Source organism: Trichosurus vulpecula, chromosome 4 (genome assembly GCF_011100635.1).
Source record: "Trichosurus vulpecula isolate mTriVul1 chromosome 4, mTriVul1.pri, whole genome shotgun sequence".
Classification (NCBI taxonomy): domain Eukaryota; kingdom Metazoa; phylum Chordata; class Mammalia; order Diprotodontia; family Phalangeridae; genus Trichosurus; species Trichosurus vulpecula.
In genome coordinates, this window is record NC_050576.1 from 96,161,495 (window position 1) to 96,184,851 (window position 23,357).

A 23,357-nucleotide genomic window follows, 5' to 3' on the forward strand; every position below is an offset into this window, starting at 1 on the left:
GCCTGGTGAGTGCAGAAGCAGTGCAGCAGGACTCACCTGGCTGTGGGCACTTATAAGAGACCAGAGGTTTGGCTTTGGTTCCAGGCTACAGGGGAGAACTGAAGATCTGGGGCAAGAGGCACCATCCCCCATACTAGAGGTGATTACAAAAATTAAGCTATTACTACAAAAAATAATTCTCAGGCAAAGGAGAAAGAATCCTACCATAGAAAGTTATTATGGGAATAGAGAAGACCAGGCTTCATCTTCAGAGGAGGATACTGAAGCAAAGAAACCCTCTTCTACCCCAAAGTGCAACATCAAGTGGTCACTCTCCCAAAAAGAATTTATTGAAGAACTTAAAAAGACTTTAAAAATCAAATGAGAATGAGGAACAACTAAAAAAAAGTACAATCCAAGAAAAACAAGAAGATTATGAAAAGAAAGTCAGCCAATTAGAAAAGGAGATCCAGAATCTTAAGAAAGAAAATGACACCTTGAAAATTAGAATTTGGCAAGAGGAAGCCTGTGAAGTTGTAAGAGATCAGGAAATAATTAAACAACATATAAAGAATGAAAAAATAGAAGAGAAAGTGAAACATCTTATAAGAAAAACAATTGATCTGCAGAACAGATAAGGAAGAGAAAATATAAGAATAACTGGACTACCTGAAAGCTATGATCGAAAAAATTATCTTGCTACAATACTACAAGAACTAATCAAAGAAAATTGTCCTGAATCACCAGAACAAGTGGGAAATGTAGAAATGGGAAAAAATACATCTATCACCACTTGAAAGATATCCTATGAGGAAAACTTATAGGAATATTATAGTCAAATTCTAAAATCCCCAGCTCAATGATAAAATAAAATATTAAGAGCAACAAGAATAAGACAGTTTAAATATGGTGGTGCCACAATTAGAATGTCACAAGACCTGTCAGTGGAGATACTAAAGGACCACAGGTCTTGGAACACTATATATTAAAGAGCAAAAGAACTGGACTTCTGGCAGAAAATATCATACACAGCAAAGTTAAGCAAAATCCTGAATGCAAATAAAATGGACATTTGATCAATTGTCAGACTTTAAGGACTTTGTTAAAAAACCACAATATGATCTGAATAGAAGATTTGACATACAAGAGCCATGAGAAACATAAGGTAAATACCAAAGGCTGATTATAAGGGATTCAAAAAGGTCAGAGCACTTACCTTTTATATATGTAAAATGTAAAACATGTCTAAGATTGTCATTAGTAACTAGGTAGTTCATAAAAAAGATTGAAGTAGACCTGAGTATGATATGATTTAAAAATAAAACCATTTAGAAACAGCTAAAAAGAGTAATTATTTTATACATATGAGTTGGAAGAGGAAGAATCAATACAGAGAAAGTTGATGGGGGAGGAGGGCTGGTAGTTCTGGTAACCTACTTTCATTGGGAATGGGTTTAAGAGGTAACAATAGATACATACGTACATACATGTATATGTATATACATATACAAGTTTTCTAAATTCAGAAGAATATAAATAGTAAGAGGTTAGGGAGGAGGTAGAAGATAAGGGAGGGAACTCTAGAGGGGAGGTTGAGGGAACAAGTTAAAGAGGGATATATAAGGGTGTTTAGATCAGCGGGAATGGGAGTATAAGGGAGGGATCTGTAGAGGGGAGGGTGATGGAATAGGTCATAGGGAGTTATAGAAAGGATATTTAGGTTTTTGGGAATGGGAGAATAAAGGAGGGATCCTTGGAGGGGTGGGGTAGGCCAAGTAATAGCAGATAGAGGTAAAGTAGAGGAGTCAGGAGGGATAGGAAATAAGAGACACACACAAACAAAAACAAAGATCAGGATTAGAATTTGTTAGGGAAAATATATGTCTATATATGTACATATGTATATATGTATATGTTATATGTATACACATATAAGTACATATATATATAAATATCTACTCAAAGCTTTTACAAAATTCTTCCAGGTCTTCTGGTAAAGTTCTGGACTGGATAGAAAAGCTCGTAGATATTTATTTTTGGTTTTCTTTACAATTGTTTCGTTTGGTACATTCTTAGAGTTTACTGTTGTGTTTTGACAGTATCCGATCTGCCCTAGGTGCTAATATGCTACCATTTTCCCTATAATTAGTGTATATGGTTTTTAACTCATATTATTTGAGGGCCATTGTAGAGAGAACTATCAAAGGAATTCATACCTAGGGCTCATTGTCTAAAAGGTTTTCCTGCTGCTATTACATTTGAGGGAAAAATTAAAATAAGATCTTCATGGATTAAACTTTTCTAACTGCTCAGTTTACAGAAATATGACTATCACTTTTTAAGTTTATATTGATATAAAATATCTTGAGGTCAATGAGAGACCAATACTCTGGATATAAAGGGAACAGATTCATGTGGATATTGTTTTCTTAATGACCTCCACAAATAGGCTGTCAGTCTGTTTTATGCAAAAACACTAAAAAGTTATCAGGGGATCATATCACTGCCTCTCTCTCTCTCTCTCTCTCTCTCTCTCTCTCTCTCTCTCTCTCTCTCTCTCTCTCTTCCTCCCTCCCTCCCTCCCTCCTTCCCTCCAAAAGATAAAAAATGAAAGAAAATCCCCATAGGTTAACAGATATTCTAATCACCAGGTTTGGGTTGTACCATATTAAAATCAAAGTTCATGTCATCCAATATGATCAGTCTTATTCACTCAGTGTATAGTTCTACTTAGTAAAAAGTTTTCCAAGCTAAGATGTTGGCTTAATTGTTTGTTAGCTACCAACTGTGTTTATACTTTCCCCCTTCTACTCAATACGAATGGGACATCATCCATCCTTAATGCAATACTTGCTCATTAATACCTTATTCATTCTTCAAAACTCAACTTAATTCAGGCTTGTCAATGAAGCTGCCCTTGATCCTTGAGGTTGGAATTAGATATTTGATACATGTGTGTTGAATGAATGAATGGTTTAAATCAGTGAATTCAAAGAAATAGAAACAAGGTGTGTAGTGGTGGGGAGGGGGTTGATCCAAATAAGTATCCTTGCATGATATATATTGACTTAGATTTAAAAGGTAATATTATATTTTATCATATTTTTATTTATGCTCTTCAATATTTCCCAATTATGTTCTAATATGGCTAGGTCACCACTGCAGCCTGTGAGGTGTATGTATAAAACTTCTGATTTAAATGACACACCTTAGTCATTACATTTTAAAATCGTGTTTTCTATTTAGAAACACATGAGCTTGGAAGATGTGCATCAACATTTTTTGAAGATTTGCAAGTCAACCTACATCACAACGAGTATAATGAAGTTATTGTTGATTATAGATGTAACTGGAATTCAGAAGTCAGAAGTACAACATGTGTGCATGGAAGATGGTATCCTGAACCACAATGTCCAAGTAAGAGGGTTTTTTTGTTCCCTGAAGTAAATTTTCCTCACCATAAAACTCCTACTTTCACCTGTGAAAAAGTAAAATAGAAAACTTAGAAAACAAGAATAACAATGCAGAGGTTTCTATATCACTTTAGGATCTGCAAATGTTTTTTTCCTAAAAGTGTCCTGTGAGGTAGGTAGTACACGTATTGTTATCCACATTTTACAAATATGAAAACCAAAGCTTTAGACAGTTTTAGCTTACCTGGCTTCATACAAGACCAACAAATTTTGAAAGGGCTCATATCAACTATATTTGTCTTAAATATAAACCTGGCAAATACTAATGTGACTTTGTTTTCCATTGTCTCTAATGGGCTATTCTGTACAAGTTTCAGCAAAGTCCTAATGAGAACTTGCTCTTTACTGACTGACATTTTGATTGATCTCAGTCGATTTGTTGCTAGCCCAAATAGAAGTTGCTGATATAGGTAGGTCAGTTTCATTCAATCATCCAGAGGCTCAGAGCATAGATAGTTGAGTCTCAGATAAATCTCAATAATCCTCTACTTAGGATTTCATTTCCGCAAGCATGAATTAATTACATGCTACATACAAAGCACTGTTAGTTGCCAAGTAAACAAAGACAAAAAATTAAATGATCACTCCATTAAGGAATTTATTTTCTACTAGAAAAAAATTAACATGTACATAGGTGTAATAACAATTCTACTTGCCACCACTGTGGCTGTGTAAGGCCAATAACACCAGCACACAGGAGGGCTGCTAGCACAGGTTCTTTGATCTGCTTTTCTAAGGAAAGCAACTTTAAGGGGTTTACAATCTCACTTTAATTAAATATACATAGATCATTCACTTAGTTCAGGGGAAAAAGTCAGCACCCTGAACATCAGAGAAAACACAAACAGAAATTACAAGCAGAAATTATATAAACAGAGCAAAATAACATGAATCAGCAGACAGGTTTCTACCTGTCTGTCCAACACATTACATATATAGTTACCAGAGAGAGAGCAGCACTAACATCTGGGTTTTTCAAAGTTGGGGCTCCAAAGGCTACCCAGAGTCTTGTCTGGTCAAATCACAGGATACTCTTCCAGTGAGTAAGCCCTAAGCAAAATGTTAACCTCTGAGTGTATATACACTTCTTCAGGGTCAGAGGGTGTCACAACCACCTCAACTCAAGCCCATGTGACCTAAGTCTTCACCTGACTTAAGCAGGTCATCAAAGACTCCAAGTTCAATCAAAGACTCTCAGTTGAAACAAAGGCAAGACTCAAAGGCACTTGATTACCTTAGTGCTGAGAAACATTCCAAAACAAAAAATCCCACTTTACTTGCCATTACAATAGGAAAGTAATACAAGGTAATTTGAGGAGGGAGAAATCACTAATCACTTGGGCAACAGAGATCCAGAGAATATTGAACATCAGCTATTTCTTGAAGTAATACTTGGTGTCTGAGAAGTAGAAAGGAGTCTCACTCATCCTTCAAACTTTCACTAACCCTTCAATAACTTCAAATGGTCATGCTACAGTTTTCCTCCCTTTTTCAGTCCAAATGCTAGGAAAAGCTGTTAATGTTTACTGTTTATACTTCTTCTTCTCTCAGTCACCCTTTGCAATCCAGCTTCCAACCTGATCACTCAACTGAAATTGCTCTCTCCAAAGTTGCCAGTGATCTTTTAATTGGTGGTCTCTTCTTCATTCCCATCCTTCTCCACCTATTTCATGTAATACTATTGAGTAACTCATCCTGTGTCCTCTTCTCTCTGGATTTTACAATCCAGCTCATCTCAGTCTCCTTTACTTACTCATCAATCATTTTGGTCCCCTTAATTGGGGATGTTCCCTGAGGCTCTATCTTGAGCACTCTGCTCATTTTAAACTCATTCTGTTTCATTCAATAAACATTTATTAAGCACCTACTTTGTGTCAGGCACTGTGCTAAGCCTGGTGACCTCATCAGCTTCCACTGATTTAATTATGATCTCTATGCAAATGATTCATAAATATACAGCCCATTCTCTTTTTAGTTTAGTTCACACATTACTGATTGCCTACTTGACATTTCAAACTAGATGCCTTAAAACCATCTCAAGCTCAATATATTTGGAGATGAACTCATTTTGTATACCCCCACACAGACCCCAATCCTCTCATTTCCCAAACTTCCCTATTTCTATAGAAGAAGCTTCCATTCTTCCAGTCTCCTACATCTGAAACCTTGACATAGCCCTCAACTCCTCACATTCCCTCATCCCACATAGCCAATCACTTGCAAAATCTTGCCTTTTAAGCTCCCACATTCCTTATGTCTGATCCCTTGTCTCCATCTACAGTCCTCCATCACTCCTCACCTGTACTATTATGATTGCCTTCTACTTGTCTTCCCTGATTCAAGCCTCTCCTTACTCTAGTCTATCTTCCACATTTGTGCCAAAGTGATTTTCCTTAAACCCGGATCTAACTGTATCTGTCACCTATTTATCAAACTCCACTGGCTCTCTATTACCTCTAAGATAATAGTAAAGTGAAATAGGTGCTATTATCTCTATTTTACAAATGAGGAAACTGAGGCACACAGCAGTTAAGTGACTCACCCAGGGTCATAAATCTAAGAAGTGTCTATTATTTCTAGCCAGTCTATTGCCAAAGACTGTAAAAGTGGCAGTCTAATTTAGTTTTTAATCTACCTATCACATTTAAGAGCATATCACAATTTAGTTCAGACCAGGGTTCTACAATTTCAGAAAGAACCATTACTTGTCAACTTACTCCTAGCTCTCTATAACTGACTGTATTGGCTTACAAATCAAACTACAACATTTTCATGTTGAATCTTTCAACATAAACAAAGTTACACTTGGTAATAATACTCTTTCAACATGCTTAAACCATGTGAAGTCAGCACAAGGGCACTCAGACCAACTGTCCAGGGACAGGATTTGTCCCTAAGCCTTCTTATCTACCTGCCGCATTTTCCCTCCAGCCATTATTTCTTTTGCTTTGCTTCAATTTGGGTATTCCCTAAAAGATGGAGGTACCAAAAACCCATTAAAAGATTCTTAGCAATTACAAGAACTTTTACAGAATGAGTTTTACTAATAACAATTAAGTTCCAGTATACAATTAACAGAATTAACACAAAGCATTTTCAACTTGCTGTCCTAAATAAGCTCATCTTGTATGGGTAGGAGCAAGACAATTCTTAAGACTCAAACAAATAATCTATCATAAAATTGAGTAGGAATCTCATATAAGTTATAGTAAAATTTCCAGTTTCAAGATACACATACACAAACACACCAATTCAAAAAATTACTTTTATGTTGATTGTTGATCAATAGTTGACTTTAGCTTGTATGATTCCCTAAATATCTAACTATATGTTCAATTATCTTTTGTTTTTTTCCTAGTAGACATAAAACTTTCCTCTTTTTCATGAACCAGGAAAGGGTTAAGTGCCAGTCCTATTCCAAAGTGCAAAGCTTGAATCTTTCGATACCACAGCACACAAAATTGCCTCCATATAATCAATGAAATGACCTTCTCTATCTTGGCTTCATGGCTAAGCATTGCCTGAGAATTCATTACCAACTGCCTAGTCTCTCCACACCTGCTTAGTCTTATCCTTGGGAATCACATAGTTATTGCCCAGAATCTAACTTGAAATTTTTCCCCAGGAGGAGAACCTGCTAGAGTCATCTTCCTGCCATGATGAGCCAAAGGAATAGCATTTAGTGGAGACTGTTGGCAAAATCATCTGTAAGTTAGAGAATCACAGAGGTAATGAGAGATAAGAGCTATAAGGAGGTATAGAGAGCAATTGGTATATCTTATAATTATTAGACCAATTATTTTGTATAATGTTTACAGTTTGTCCTTATTCAACATGAACTTGGCAATTCTGTGCATGGGAAAAACTGTGGTCCCTGACATACAAGCTATATAGTATAATTTTTAATAACAGGAATTATAACAGATAATATTGTCTTCCAGAAATGAAATCATGTGCACCTCCACCTCAAATACCTAATGCTCAGAATATGAGTACAACGGTGAACTACGAGGATGGTGAAAAAATAGGTGTTTTTTGTAAAGAAAATTACCTTCTTCAAGGACAAGAAGAGATAATATGTAAAAATGGACAGTGGGATTCATTGCCACGTTGTATTGGTTCGTATTTAATATCTAGCAAAATAATTTTCCTTCAAAGTGATATTGACTCTACTCTATGTGATCCCTAGAAATTAGGATGGCTCACGTGACAATAAAAAATGGTAGTCTCCTCTAAGTCTGCTGGAGCTAAATTATTGTGGGCAAATTTACTTCCTAGAAATCTGTTCAGGAAAGTGAGACAGAAGACAGCTCTGGTGCTTTATTTCCTATTATTTGAAAAATCCCTTAGATCATACCTGGTCCCTCTATACTCCACAAAAAAGAAGAATGATTCAGTCATGTAGGTGAACAGTGGATAGAAAGAGGAATCACAGAGAATTGTAAGAAGAGGGTTATGGGATCACAGATCTAGAGCTGGAAGAAATTTTACAGGTCTTGTAGGATCCAACAACAACCTTTGTAGATTAGGAACCTGTGACTCCAAGAATGTGAACAATTTGCCTAAAGTCACGCAGGTAGTATACGGCAGAGCTGGTATTTGAACTCAGTTTCTCTGACTTTAAGATCAAGGCTCTTTTCACTGTATCGCTGCATTTAGGAAATATTCACACATTTTAAAATGCAATTGTTTTTCAATTCAAAGGGATATTTTTATTTTCCCCAAACAGTTATATTAAATACTATGTTTTATAACCATGTTCTCTTCTCTATCTAGAAAAAAAGCCATGTTCCAAACCACCTGCTATACAATATGGAGCCATTAAGGAAGTGAGAAGTTCAGAAGTAGGTGATGACAATTTGGAATCCAATACCTACGCACATAATACTACAGTAAACTACTCATGTGATGAGGGATTCAAGATGATAGGAAGAGAGGAGATAACATGTAATATGGGAAAATGGAGCCCATCACCTCAGTGCATTGGTAATGACACTTCTTGGAGAGTATTTTTTTTAACAAGTATATAGCTCTAATCACTCAAAATAGAATCAGTCAACAGGAATGTCATAAGTGCTTGTAGTGTGCCAGGGTATTGTGCTGAAGAGATACAAATACAAAAAGAAGATAATCCCTGCTCTCAAAGAGCTGATATTTAACTAGGGAATACATATGGGCAAGCAGTTTGAAAAGTATTGCCTGGTGATAATGCAAGGTATGTTGATTATTATTCTATTAGGCATGAGAATACTGTCTTCTTGACCCAGAATAAGGACAATTCTACCTATGCCCCACTATAGCCTTGTCCTATATGGTATAATGATGTTAATTAAAGAAAGAAAAAAATAGTTGAGGGCAATAAAAAATGGATTCTGTAGCCACATGCAACATATGCATTATCTACTTCAAGGCTCCTGTAAGGGAATCACATTGTAAATTTAAAAAAAATAAAACTATGTAAATATGAGACATAACACGTACACTTTTCATCCCTCCCAGTCACTTCATTTTACAGATCAGTAAACTGAGGCCCAAAGGGGTATAGTGACTGACCACCAATTTAATAGCAGAATGAGGTCTGGAACTAATCTCCTACTTCTCATTTGACTGTTGTTTGTACTATGCAGTGATAAGTTGTTACCTACAGATTGGACACCAAGGCTCTGTTCAGTATGCCATGATAACTTTTCTGTGTGTATGGTTTTTTCCCATCAACTCTTAAGATCTATGAATATTCTCCCATACCTGGAATGTTATTCCTCTTCATTTCTGCCTCCTGGTTTCTCAGCTTCTTTTAAATTCCTCTTACCTTCTACAGGAAGCCTTTCTGGATCTCCCATAATTCTAGTGCCTTCCTTCTACTAATTATTTCAAATTGATCTTGTATTTCACTTTTTTATACATAGCTGTTTCCATGTTGTCTCCCCATTAGACTGAGCTTGTAAGAGCAGGAATTCTCTTTTACCATTCCTCATATCCTCAGAACTTAGCACAATGATTGACTTCTAGATGGAGTAAAATTTTCAATGTGGGAAGAAACCTTTATAAAAAGTCATGAATAGATTTCCTACATTCTATTTAATGATATTCCTTTATGGTCATGGGCCCCTCAAGGATTTTTCTTTCAACATATCTTTTTTTTTAACTTTCTTTTTTGTCTTTATTTATTTATTTATTTATTTAATTTATTTAATGTATTTAGTTTTCAGCATTCATTTGATTTTCACAAGAGTTTGAATTACAAAATTTCTCCCCATTTCTACCCTCCTACCCACTCCAAGATGGCATATATTCTAGTTGCCCTGTTCCCCAGTTGACCCTCCCTTCTGTCACCCCACACCATTCCCATCCCCTTTTCTCTTACTTTCTTGTAGGGCAAGATAAATTTCTATGCCCCATTGCCTGTGTATCTTATTTCCTAGTTGCATGCAAAAACTTCTTTTTGAACACCTGTTTTTTAAAACTTTGAGTTCCAAATTCTTTCCCCTCTTCTCTCCCCACCCACCCTCCCTAAGAAGGCAAGGAATTCAACATGGGCCACATGCGTATCATTATGTAAAACCCTTCTACAACACTCATGTTTAGAAAGACTAACTATATTTTGCTCCTTCCTAACCTATCCCCTTTTATTTAATTTTCTCCCTTACACCTGTCCCTTTTTGAAAGTGTTTGTTTTTGATTACCTCCTCCCCCATCTGCCCTCCCTTCTATCATCCCTGCTTTTTTATCTACTTCCTCCTACTTTCCTGTGGGGTAAGATACCCAATTGAGTGTGTATGTCATTCCCTCCTCAAGTCAAATCTGATGAGAGCAAGATTCACTCATTCCCTTTCACCTGCCCCCTCTTCCCTTCCAACAGAGCTGCTTTTTCTTGCCACTTTTATGTTGAGAAAATTTACCCCATTCTATCTCTACCTTTCTCCCTCTCTCAATATATTCCTCTCCTACCCCTTAATTTTATTTTATTTTTTAGATATCCCTTCATATTCAACTCACCCTATGCCCTCCGTCTACATATATATATAATATATATACATATAGATATATGCACACATATACATATATATATGCACACATATACATATATATATATATATGTGTATGTATGTATATTCCCTTCAACCACCCTACTGCCAAGAAGGATCTCATGAATTACACACATCATCTTTCCATGTAGGAATGTAAACAAAACAGTTCAACTTTAGTAAGTCCCTTGTGATTTCTCTTTCTTGTTTACCCTATCATGCTTCTCTTGATTCTTGTGTTTGAAAGTCAAATTTTCTATTCAGCTCCAGTCTTTTCACTGAGAAAACTTGAAAGTCCTCTATTTTATTGAAAATCCATATTTTGCCTTGGAGCATTATACTCAGTTTTGCTGGGTAGGTGATTCTTGGTTTTAATCCTAGCTCCATTGACCTCTGGAATATCATATTCCAAGCCCTTTGATCCCTTAATGTAGAAGCTGCTAGATCTTGTGTTACTCTGATTGTATTTCCACAATACTCAAATTGTTTTTTTTCTGGTTGCTTGCAGTATTTTCTCCTTGATCTGGGAGCTCTGGAATTGGCAACAATATTCCTAGGAGTTTTCTTTTTGGGATCTTTGTCAGGAGGCAATTGGTGGATTCTTTCAATTTCTATTTTACCCTCTAGCTCTAGAATGTCAGGGCACTTCTCCCTGATAATTTCTTGAAAGGTAATATCTAGGCTCTTTTTTTGATCATGGCTTTCAGGTAGTCCAATAATTTTTAAATTATCTCTCTTGGATCTATTTTCTAGGTCAGTGGTTTTTCCAATGAGATATTTTACATTCTCTTCCACTTTTTCATTCCTTTGGTTCTGTTTAATAGTATCTTGATTTCTCATAAAGTCACTAGCTTCCACTTGCTCCAATCTAATTTTTAAAGTAGTATTTTCTTCAGTGGTCTTTTGGACCTCCTTTTCCATTTGGCTAATTCTGCCTTTCAAGGCATTCTTCTCCTCATTGGCTTTTTGGAGCTCTTTTGCCATTTGAGTTAGTCTATTTCTGAAGGTGTTGTTTTCTTCAGTATTTTTTGGGTCTCCTTTAGCAAATCATTGACTTATTTTCATGGTTTTTGCACATCATTCTCATTTCTCTTCCCAATTTTTCCTCTACTTCTCTAACTTGCTTTTCCAAATGCTTTTTGAGCTCTTCCAATGGATTGAGAGAAGTTCGTGTTTTTCTTGGAGGCTTTTGATGTGGGGTCTTTGACTTTATTGACTTCTTCTGGCTGTATGTTTTAGTCTTCTTTGTCACCAAAGAAAGATTCCAAAGTCTGAGTCTGAATCTGAGTCTGTTTTCGCTGCCTGGCCACGTTCCCAGCCAACTTACTTCACCCTTGAGTTTTTGGTCGGGGTATGGCTGCTTGTAGAGCAAAGAGTACTTTGTTCCAAGCTTGAGGGGATGTGCTGTTGTTTTCAGAGCTATTTCTCTACAGCTAGCTCTGCCACACCAGTGCTCCTCCTCCCCCAAGAACCACCAACCTGGACTGGACTCAGATCTTAAGCAGGCTCTGCACTCCAGCTCTGATCTGCCACTTAATTCCTCCCACCAGGTGGGCCTTGGGCCAGAAGCACCTGCAACTATAGTTCTGTAGTTGCACCACCCCTGCTGCCCTGCTCCTTTCACTCTGTCCCCCGCAGCCTTTCCCACTCACCTTCTCTGTTGTCTTTGGTGTTCATGGGTTGAGAAGTCTGGTAACTGCCACGGCTCACTAATTAAGGGCACTAGGGCCTGTTCCACCTGGATCCTGGTCTGGTTGGTCCTGCTCCACTCTGCTCCCAGTTCCATGCAATAGACCATACCCAGTGACCATCCAGGCTGTCCTGGGCTGGAGCCCTGCTTCCCTCTGCTATTTTGTGGGTTCTGCAGTTCTAGAATTTGTTCAGAGCCATTTTTATAGGTTTTTGGAGGGATCAGGGGTGGGAACTCACGCAAGTCCCTGCTTTTCAGCTGCCATCTTGGCTCTGCCTCCTCTTTCAGCATATCTTTCTGAGAGGTAAAAAAGCTTAGTGGTGTAAATACTGTAACTAGAATCTAAAAGATCACACGTCAAAATCTATCTCTAATACTTCTTAGCTGTGTCATCCCAAGCAAGCCAGTTTACCTCTCTGGCCTTCAGGTCAGCTTGTATGTAAAATGGAGACAATAATTCTTGTAGTATCCACCTCACAGAATTAGTAGCTGGATCAAATGAGATTAAAAATGCAAATTCCTAATCACTGTAGAAATGTCAGCTATTATTATTAGTTAGATGGAAATACCTGAAAATATACTTTGAAAATGTTATTGTATAACTATGCCTGTTTGTTATTTTGTTGTTGAATCTTCTAATAATGATAGCTAATATTTACATAGCACTTCAAGTGTACAAAACACTTTACAAGTATTATCTCATCAATCCTTCGTGGTAGGTGCTATTCTTATCATCCCTATTTTACAGATGCAGAAACTTAGGCAGAGGTTCTGACTTGCCCATAGTCACATAACTACAAAGTATCAGAAGCTGGATTTGGATTCAGACTCAAAGTCTATCTCTCTATGTACTATATTACCTGGCTGCCTCTAAAGCTGCTTATAAGCTAGACTTGTTATATTCTGTCTCAATAAATGTCAAGATCATATTTACTAGAACAGTAGTTATTCCTCCTATTTCACCAGAAAAAAAAACAGGTTTTGATTATTTTATAGCTTCTGATCAAAATTTACTATTTACTATGAAGCTATGTGATTTGAATAAGATGTATACTATATAAAAACTAAAATAAAAGCTATATTTTCTCATTCTTTTTCAGGAATTTCATGTGGAAAACCACCTAAAATCCAAAATGGTGCTGTTCTTAAGGAGTTAGACACTTATGAGTTTGGAGACAGAGTGACATACAAATGTTACAAAGGTTTCAACATCGATGGGCCAGCAGCTATAAAATGTATTGGAGGAACCTGGTCTAATCCACCACAATGTAAAGGTAAAGAGCCTTTCTTTCCTTTTCAAGGACAATTTTATTTTTTAATACTTGGATCTAGTGGGCAAATTATTTCTGATACAGTAATGCTAGCATGATCAAAACAATATAAAACACAAATTCCAAAAATAGGTATGAATTCCCAAAGGCTTCTTTCCATTAGAATTTTTCAGCTGTTAACCAGAAACTTGAAAATTCAATTCAAAATAGAGAATAATTGTAAGATGATAACCTAAGTGACCAAATGGATTGTCTTCTTAATGCTTTATCTGTTGTTTTTATTAAGTCCTTTTACACTTCATGGTGTACTGGGGACAGAAAATAGGGCAGCAATGGCATTGGTTTCTAATTGTTTCCTGGCATTAAGTTTACTCTCTACAAAGTTAACAATCCCAAAAGAACCAGTGGAGTATGCGGGCACACCCCCAAGTAGCAAATAGTCTCTTTAAGCCTAATCACATATTTTTCCACAAGAAGGAAGAAAACAGTATAGCTTGATTCATACTGATGCTGGTAATTCTCACTGTCTTACAGTAGTTTAAATAGAGAATTTGTGATTTAGAGTTTTAAGTCCACTTTAAAACAAGAAAACTGAGACTTAGAGAAATCAGTGAGTTTCCAGTATTATATAGATAATAGTAAATCTGTGATTCACAATCAAGTCTCTGAATCCTGACACTCTATTTGTATAATGCTACATATGCTTCACTACACTGATTCCAATGAATCAGGAGTTGACTATTGTAGCACCTCTTTTTGACTCATTCTCTCAACTCCCATTCCTACTGGAAAGCCAGACCCTCAGAAGCTGGCCAAATATTATCTCTACCCTCAGAGTTGTAGGGGTAATTCTAAAAAGCTGGGGATTTCAATGCCATCTGGTGTGCTCTCTATTGAGTATTGGCCAGTAGCCTCAACTTGGAAATGACTGATTTGGGAATTTGTTTTGCTTGACTATGCGTATTTGTTATAAGAATTTGTGTTTCTTTATTTTCAGTAGTGGCGGAAGGTAGGAAGGGGAAAAATGCTTGTTAATTTAAAAAATTTAAAAGAGAGATTATTTACTGAGATGGTATAGTTGGATTGAAACAAAGAATAAACCCCTCCCTAGACTTCTGGGGCACAGCCTTCCACAAATACATATGGAGTTAGTGGTGAGAGTAAGCATAAACCTAATAAGTAGTCTTATGGTGAGGTGCAAGTGTAGAGAACGCATGTGGCATAAGAATAAGTCACAGCTCCTTTGTGTTGCAAGTCCTTTTTACTTGCTACCATGATGTTCCCCTTAAGTGTGGCTCTTGTATGAGTTTGATGCTTTCATTTTACCTTGAATCCCCTTTCATCCTCTATGCTTAGCCAGGTAGTTCCAGGGAAAACCTGTGATAAAAATCACGTTTTTTAAGGTATTGAAGTAAGTGCATGTAAATGCAACCACACTGGCACACCCAGGATGGCTGCTAGCATAAGTTCTTTTATCTGCTTTGCTAGAAAAAGATGTCAATAATCTTCTTTAATTACATTCACTACTTCAGGGGAAGGGTTAGTACCATGAATGTCAGAGAAAATACAGAGAAGAGAAATTAGCATAAAGACCAACAGACAGGGCTCTTAACTGCCTGACTCGAAGCAATATTACTATACACTTACATCCACCACTGAATCGAAAGAGCCTTTACCTCTAAGCAGTTGGGGAGTTCTGAACGTATGGCTACTCGGAATCTCCACCAGGGAACCACAAGACTCTTCTCATAAGTGAAATGCCAGAGCAAAATACCAACTCAGAGTATATGTACACTTCCCAGAGTCAGAAGGCATCACAACCCTCCTGACTCAGTGCCTAATTAGAAATTAGCGAAAAGTGTGAGCCTTCCTACAAGCAAGCCTCCCTTAAGTAAGCTTCCTTTCACAGGCTCCATGTGAGGCCCATTAATGGGCAGGGAAGATCTTACATCCCATTAATATTACAGAACATTTAAGAATAAAAATTTATTTTTGTGTTGTTGTTGCTGTTACAACCACGTTATTGTAGTTATTTCATCATATCTTTTTAAAAATACTTATAATTAATTACACAATTTTTTTTCAGATATGAGATGTTCAGCTCCACTCAAGTTTAATAATGCTGACATGATTGGTGTTTCAAAACCCCACTATTTTCCAGGAGACAAAGTGACTTATCAGTGTCTACCAAATTATCAGACTGAAGGCTCAACTGAAGTAACTTGTATAGGAGGCTTCTGGAAAGGCAATCCACAATGCAAAGGTATTTTCTAATTTGTTTGGATCCTTTCACTTTCCCAGTGATTTCATGGGTCTAGAGAATTATAAAAAAACTTATTAGGGTAGATCCACATTGCTTTGCAGTTCTGTTTTTGAGAATTGCCTAGAACAAGGAGAGGTTGTGATATAAAGAGGCTCACAGAAGCAGTGTGGGTCAGAGATGGAAATTTAAACTAAGTCATCTTGATTCCAAGACAGGCTCTCTATAGTACACCTTACTAATAGAAATGGTTAAGCACTTAACTAAAAATAATTGAATCAATTAATTAGAAGTGATTAATTTAAAAATTGCTTCATACGATTATGAACTCCATGAGGGAAGCAACTACCTAAGTTTTAGCAGGAACTTAAATTTTGTATCTCCTTCAGGACCTAGCACAAGTTTCTACATGAATGAAGTGTTGCTGTTTTTTTAAATATTTGTTGAATTGAAATGATTTGAGTAATGGAGTACAATACAATTTATTTTTGTAAAAATATTTAAATAATGTTTCTATTATAATCTTTTGGAAAGAGTTTTGTGGTCCTGTCTTCAGGCAGAGGGATGAAATAAATCAGGTTTGGGGATGCTGTGCCCTTCTAGATAATCTATTGTGGTCCTTTGACTGAATCCAAACTTCACACAAACAAATCCCCTTAATGAAAGGATTTGTTCTATAAAACTTAGACTCAGTCAAGAGGTCACACATAAGAACCTAGGAAGCCACATATTACCTCAAGGCTGCAGGTTCCCCACCCCTGAAATAAGTGTTTTAATGCCACTTCATTGTCTCCACAGTTTTGTTTTCATTCTTCTGGACATTTCTGATGTCTTTGAAACTATCCATTAAATTCCTTGTCATTTTCTTTAAATTTGACTTCCATGACACTGCACTTACCTGGTTTTCAGTCAAGGTTGAAGATATAAAATGCAAAGTCATATGTGTACAGGGTGTGACTATAATCACAGAGAGAGAAGAGCTTCCTAAGAGTATGGGGGAAGAAATTTGAAAAAAAACTAGTTAATAAAAGAAATTCTGAAAATGTATAAAAAATTATGAGCTATTTCATAGCAAACACAGTAGACCTGGAAAACAGATTTAGCAGAAATAATTTAAATATCATTGTACTACTTGAAAGCCAATACCAAAGTACCTAGACATAATATTTGAAGAAATCATAAAAGAAAACTGCCTATATCTCTCAGAACAAGAATACAGTACAGAATTTACTTGTCCCATCCTGAAAGAAATCTTAATATGAAAACTGTAGGGGATATTATAGCAAAAAAGTAGAGATGTCTATCAAACAACAACAATACCAACAACAAATAAACCTATAAGCATCCAGAAAGAAATGATCTAAATTATAAGGAATCCAAGTCAAGATTATATAAAACTTAGTGAGAACTCTTTAAAGGAGCAGAGAGCTTTGATATGATATCAAAGAAGACAAAAGATCTATGCTTGGCAGAGCCAAGATGGTGGTTGGAAAGCAGGGACTTGTTAAGGTCTCCCCCAGGTCCCTCCAAACACCTGTAAAAATGCCTCTGAACAAATTCTATAGCTGCAGATCCCACAAAATAGCAGACGGAAGCAGGGCTCTAACCCAGGATAGTCTCGATGGTCACTGGGAATGGTCTGTTGCACGGTGCTTGGAGTGGAGCACAGCGCAGCATGGGGTGCCAGGACCAACAAGACCAAGAGCCAGGCAGAACAGGCCATAGGGCCCTGAATCATTGAGCTGTGGCAGTTACCAGACTTCTCAACCCACAAACGCCAAAGACAACAGAGCAGGTTAGTGGCAAAACTACTGGAACAGAGTGAGAGGAATGAACAGTCGGCCCTAGCCCCAGGGTTGTGGAGGTGGTGCAGTGCTGCATCTGTTTCCAGAGCTCCAACTTTGGTTGCTTCCAGCCACAGGCCCACACAGTGGGAGGAATTAAGTGGCAGAGCAGAGTGGGAGTGCAGAGCCTACTTTGCCCTGCTTGGATCTGGGTCATGGTTCTGGTTGGCAGTTCTTAGGAGAGGAACAGCACTGGTGTGGCAGAGCTTGCAGTATAGAAGTAGCTCTGAAAACAGCAGCCCAGCCCCTAAAGCTTCGGACAAAGCACTCTCTACTCTACAAGCAGTCATACCCTGATGAAAAGCTCAGAGGTCAAGTAGTTGGCTAGTAGTTGGCCAGGCAGTGAAAAAGGATGCAGATTCAGGCTCAGACTCTAGAATCTTTTTTGGTGATAAAGAAGGTCAAAACATACAGCCAGAAGAAGACAACAAAAAAAGCCACATCAAAAGCCTCCAAGAAGAATATGAATTGGTATCAAGCCATGGAAGAGTTCAAAAAGGATTTGGAAAAGCAAGTAAGAGAAGTAGAGGAAAAATTGGGAAGAGAAATGAGAATGATGTGAGAAAACCATGAAAAACAAGTCAATGACTTGCTAAAGGAGACCCAAATAACACTGAAGAAAACAACACCTTAAAAAACAGACTAACTCAAATGGCAGAAGAGCTCCAAAAAGCCAATGAGGAGAAGAATGCCTTGAAAGGCAGAATTATCCAAATGGAGAAGGAGGTCCAAAAGACCACTGAAGAAAATACTACCTTGAAAATTAGACTGGAGCAAGTGGAAACTAGTGACTTTATGAGAAATCAAGATACTATCAAACAGAACCAAAGGAATGAAAAAAAATGGAAGACAATGTGAAATATCTCATTGGAAAAACCACTGACCTGGAAAACAGATCCAGGAGAGATAATTTAAAAATTATTGGACTAGCCGAAAGCCATGATCAAAAAAAAGAGCCCAGATATCATCTTTCAAGAAATTATCAAGGAAAACTGCCCTGAAATTCTAGAGCCAGAGGGTAAAATAGAAATTGAAAGAATCCATAGATTGTCTCCTCAAATAGATCCCATAAAGAAAACTTCTAGAAATATTGTTGCCAAATTCCAGAGCTCCCAAGTCAAGGACAAAATACTGCAAGCAGCCAGAAAGAAACAATTTGAGTATTGTGGAAACACAATCAGGATAATACAAGATCTAGCACCTTCTACATTAAGGAATAAAAGGGCTTGGAATATGATATTCCAGAGGTCAATGGAGCTAGGATTAAAACCAAGAATCACCTACCAAGCAAAACTGAGTATCATGCTCCAAGGCAAAATACGGATTTTCAATAAAATAGAGGACTTTCAAGCTTTCTTAGTGAAAAGACCAGAGCTGAATAGAAAATTTGACTTTCAAACACAAGAATCAAGAGAAGCATGAAACGATGAACAAGAAAGAGAAATCGTAAGGGACTTACTAAAGTTGAACTGTTTTGTTTACATTCCTACATGGAAAGATGTGTGTAATTCATGAGATCCTTCTTGGCAGTGGGGTAGTTGAAGGGAATATACGTACATACATACAACACACATATATACGTACATATATACATATATATACACATATATGTGTATATATATACATACATATATGTGTATATATATATACATATATATGTGTGTGTGTGTATATATATATATATATATATATATATATATATATATATATATATACATATATAGACAGACGGCACAGGGTGAGTTGAATATGAAGGGATGATATCTAAAAAATAAAATAAAGGGGTAGGAGAGGAATATATTGAGAGAGAGAGAGGGAGAGACAAAATGGTTCAAATTATCTCACAAAAAGTGGTAAGAAAGGGGGGTGGAGCCAAGATGGTGGCTGAAAAGTAGGGACTTGTATGAGCTCCCCACCTGGTTCCTCCAAAAACCTATAAAAAATGGCTCTGAACAAATTCTAGAACTGCAGAACCCACAAAATAGCAGAGGCAAGCAGGGATCCATCCCAGGAGAGCCAGGATGGTCGCTGGGCGAGGTGTATCGTGCATGGAGAGGAGGGGAGCAGAGCTCAGCATGGGTGGCGGCAGGACCAACCAGACCAGGAGCCAGGTGGAACAGGCCCTAGTGCCCTGAATCAGTGAGGTGTGGCAGGTACCAGACTTCTCAACCTACAAACACCAAAGACAATACTGAAGGTTAGTCAGAAAAGCTGTGGGGTACAGAGCGAAAAGTTTGCGCAGTTCAGCCACTGCCAGGGGGTAGCAGGGAGGCAGGGTGCAGCTACACAACTACAACTGCAGTTACTTCCAGCTCCAGGCCCACCTGGTGGGAGGAATTAAGTGGTGGATCAGAGCAGGAGTACAGAGCCCGCTTAACATTTTCGTCAGGTCTGGGTTGGCGGTTCTTGGGGAAGGAGAAGTGCTGGGGTGGCAGAGCTGGCTGTGTAGAAATAGCTCTGAAATCAATGGTGCATCCCCTCAAGCTTGGAACAAAGTACTCTTTGCTCTACAAGCAGTCGTACCCTGACAAAAAACTCAAGGGTCAAGTAAGTTGGCTGGGAACGTGGCCAGGCAGCAAAAATGCACTCAGATTCAGTCTCAGACTTTGGAATCTTTCTTTGGTGACAAAGAAGTCCAAAACATACAGCCAGAAGAAGTCAGCAAAGTCAAAGAGCCTACATCAAAAGCCTCCAAGAAAAACATGAACTGGTCTCAGGCCATGGAAGACCTCAAAAAGAATTTGGAAAAGCAAGTTAGAGAAGTAGAGAAAAAATTGGGACAAGAAATGAGAATGATGCAAGAAAACCATGAAAAAAAGTCAATGACTTGCTAAAGGAGATCCAAAAAAATACTGAAAAAATATTGAAGAAAACAACACCTTAAAAAATAGACTTAACTCAAATGGCAAAAGAGCTCCAAAAAGCCAATGAGGAGGAGAATGCCTTGAAAGGCAGAATTAGTCAAATGGAGAAGGAGGTCCAAAAGACCACCGAAGAAAATACTATCTTAAAGATTAGATTGCAGCAAGTGGAAGCTAGTGACTTTATGAGAAATCAAGATATTATAAAACAGAGCCAAAGGAATGAAAAAGTGGAAGACAATGTGAAATATCTCATTGGAAAAACCACTGACCTGCAAAATAGATCCAGAGTGAGAATTTTTAAATTATTGGACTAGCTGAAAGCCATGATCAAAAAAAGAGCCTAGACATCATCTTTCAAGAAATTATCAAGGAGAACTGCCCTGATATTCTAGAGCCAGAGGGTAAAATAGAAATTGAAAGAATCCATAGATCGCCTCCTCAAATAGATCCATAAAGAAAACTTCTAGAAATATTGTTGCCAAATTCCAGAGCTCCCAAGTCAAGGAGAAAATACTGGAAGCAGCCAGAAAGAAACAATTTGAGTATTGTGGAAAAGCAATCAGGATAATAGAGGATCTAGCAGCTTCCACATTAAGGGATCGAAGGGCTTGGAATACGATATTCTGGAGGTCAATGGAGCTAGGATTAAAACCAAGAATCACCTACCAAGCAAAACTGAGTATCATGCTCCAAGGCAAAATACGGATTTTCAATAAAATAGAGGACTTTCAAGCTTTCTCAGTGAAAAGACCAGAGCTGAATAGAAAATTTGACTTTCAAACACAAGAATCAAGAGAAGCCTGAAAAGGTAAACAAGAAAGAAAAATCATAAGGGTCTAACTAAAGTTAACCTGTTTTATTTACATTCCTACATGGAAATATGATGTGTATGATTCATGAGACCTCAGTAACATAGTAGTTGAAAGGAACATGCATATATATATATATATATGTGTGTGTGTGTGTGTGTGTGTGTGTGTGCGCGCGTGTATGTATATATATATACACATATGTGTGTGTCTATGTATGTATATGTGTAGGTATATATATACATATATATATATACAGACAGAGGGCACAGGGTGAGTTGAATATGAAGGGATGATATCTAAAAAAATCAAATTAAGGGATAAGAGAGGAATATATTGAGAGAGGGAGAAAGGGAGAGATAGAATGGGGTAAATTATCTCACATAAAAGTGGCAAGCAAAATCAGTTCTGTAGGAAAGGAAGAGGGGGCAGGTGAGTAGGAATGAGTAAATCTTGCTCTCATTGGATTTGACCTGAGGAGGGAATACCATACACACTCAGTTGGGTATCTTACCCCACAGGAAAGAAGGAGGAAGAGGATAAAAAAGGGTGGATGATAGAAGGGATGGCAGACAGGGGGAGGAGGTAATCAAAAACAAACCTTTTCAAAAAGGGACAGGGTCAAGGGAGAAAATTCAATAAAGGGGGATAGGTTAGGAAGGAGCAAAACATATTTAATCTTTCACAACATGAGTATTGTGGAAGAGTTTTACATAATGATACACATGTGGCCTATGTTGAATTGCTTGCCTTCTTAGGGAGGATGGGTGGGGAGGGAAGAGGGGAGAGAATTTGGAACTCAAAGTTTTAAAGCACACATTCAAATGCAAAAAAAAAATTTGAATGCAATTAAGAAATAAGATACACAGGCAATTGGGCATAGAAATTTATCATGCCCTACAAGAGAAGAAGGGAAAGGGGGATGGGAGGGGAGTGCGGTGACAGATGGGAGAGCTGACTAGGGAATGGGGCAACCAGAATATATGCCATCTTGGAGTGGGCAGGAGGGTAGAAATGGGGAGAAAATTCATAATTCAAATTCTTGTGAAAACCAATGCTGGAAACTAAATATATTAAATAAATTAAATAAAGCTTTTCAAAAAAAATACAAAAAAATAAATAAATAAATAAATACGTAAAATAAAGTGGCAAGAAAAAGCAGCTCTTTTGGAAGGGAAGAGGGGGCAGGTGAAAGGGAATGAGTGAACCTTGTTCTCATCAGATTTGACTTGAGGAGGGAATGATATACACACTCAATTGGATATCTTACCCCACAGGAAAGTAGGGGGAGGGGGATAAAAAAGCAGGGATGATAGAAAGGAGGGCAGATGGGGGAGGAGGTAATCAAATACAAACACTTTTGAAAAGGGACAAGGTCAAGGGAGAAAATTGAATAAAGGGGGATAGGATAGGAAGGAGAAAAATACAGTTTGTCTTTCACATGACTGTCATGGAAGTGTTTTGCCTAATGATACGTGTGTGGCCTATGTTGAACTGCTTGCCTTCTTGGGGAGGGTGGGTGGGAAGGGAGAGGGGAGAGAATTTGGAACTCAAAGTTTTAATAGCAGGTGCTCAAAAAATTTGTTTTTGCATGCAACTGGGACATAAGATATACAAGCAAAGGGGCATAGAAATCTATCTTGCCCTACAAGAAAGTAAGGGGGAGAAGATGGGCAGGGGGGAGTGGAGTGACAGAAGGGAGGGCTGACTCGGGAATGGGGCAATCAGTACATATGCCATCTTGGACTCGGGGAGAGAGTGTGGAAATGTGGAGAAAATTTGCAGCTCAAAATCTTGTGGAAATCAATGCTGAAAAGTAAAAAAATATTAAAAATAAATATTGAAAAAAATCTAGGCTCATAACCAAGAATAGCTTATCCAGAAAAACTGTGTATAATCCTACATGGGAAAAATTGAACAAAAGATTCCCAAACAGTCTTGATGAAAAGTGAAGATCTAAATAGAAAATTTGTCAAGCAATCATAAGGAACTAAACAAAATTAAACTATTTGCATTCTTATATAGGGAGATGATACAGGTAGCCCCTAAGAAACCTCATAATCACCAAGCATCAGGTCATAGAGGGAGCTTAATTAGTCCAAGGACCAAGGAGTAATTCTGTGATGTTTTGATTATCTAAAA

At 37.5% G+C, this 23,357-nt stretch overlaps 1 protein-coding gene across 1 annotated transcript in view; it reads left to right on the plus strand.

The window, feature by feature from the left end:
- Positions 1-23,357, plus strand: part of CFH (complement factor H) — a 123,700-nt gene that overhangs the window by 88,512 nt on the left and 11,831 nt on the right. Inside the window, exons 15-19 of the mRNA XM_036754491.1 lie at positions 3,226-3,396; positions 7,394-7,570; positions 8,229-8,438; positions 13,268-13,441; positions 15,525-15,701. Coding sequence (XP_036610386.1) covers positions 3,226-3,396; positions 7,394-7,570; positions 8,229-8,438; positions 13,268-13,441; positions 15,525-15,701 — 909 coding nt within the window. The remainder of the gene's footprint in view (positions 1-3,225; positions 3,397-7,393; positions 7,571-8,228; positions 8,439-13,267; positions 13,442-15,524; positions 15,702-23,357) is intronic.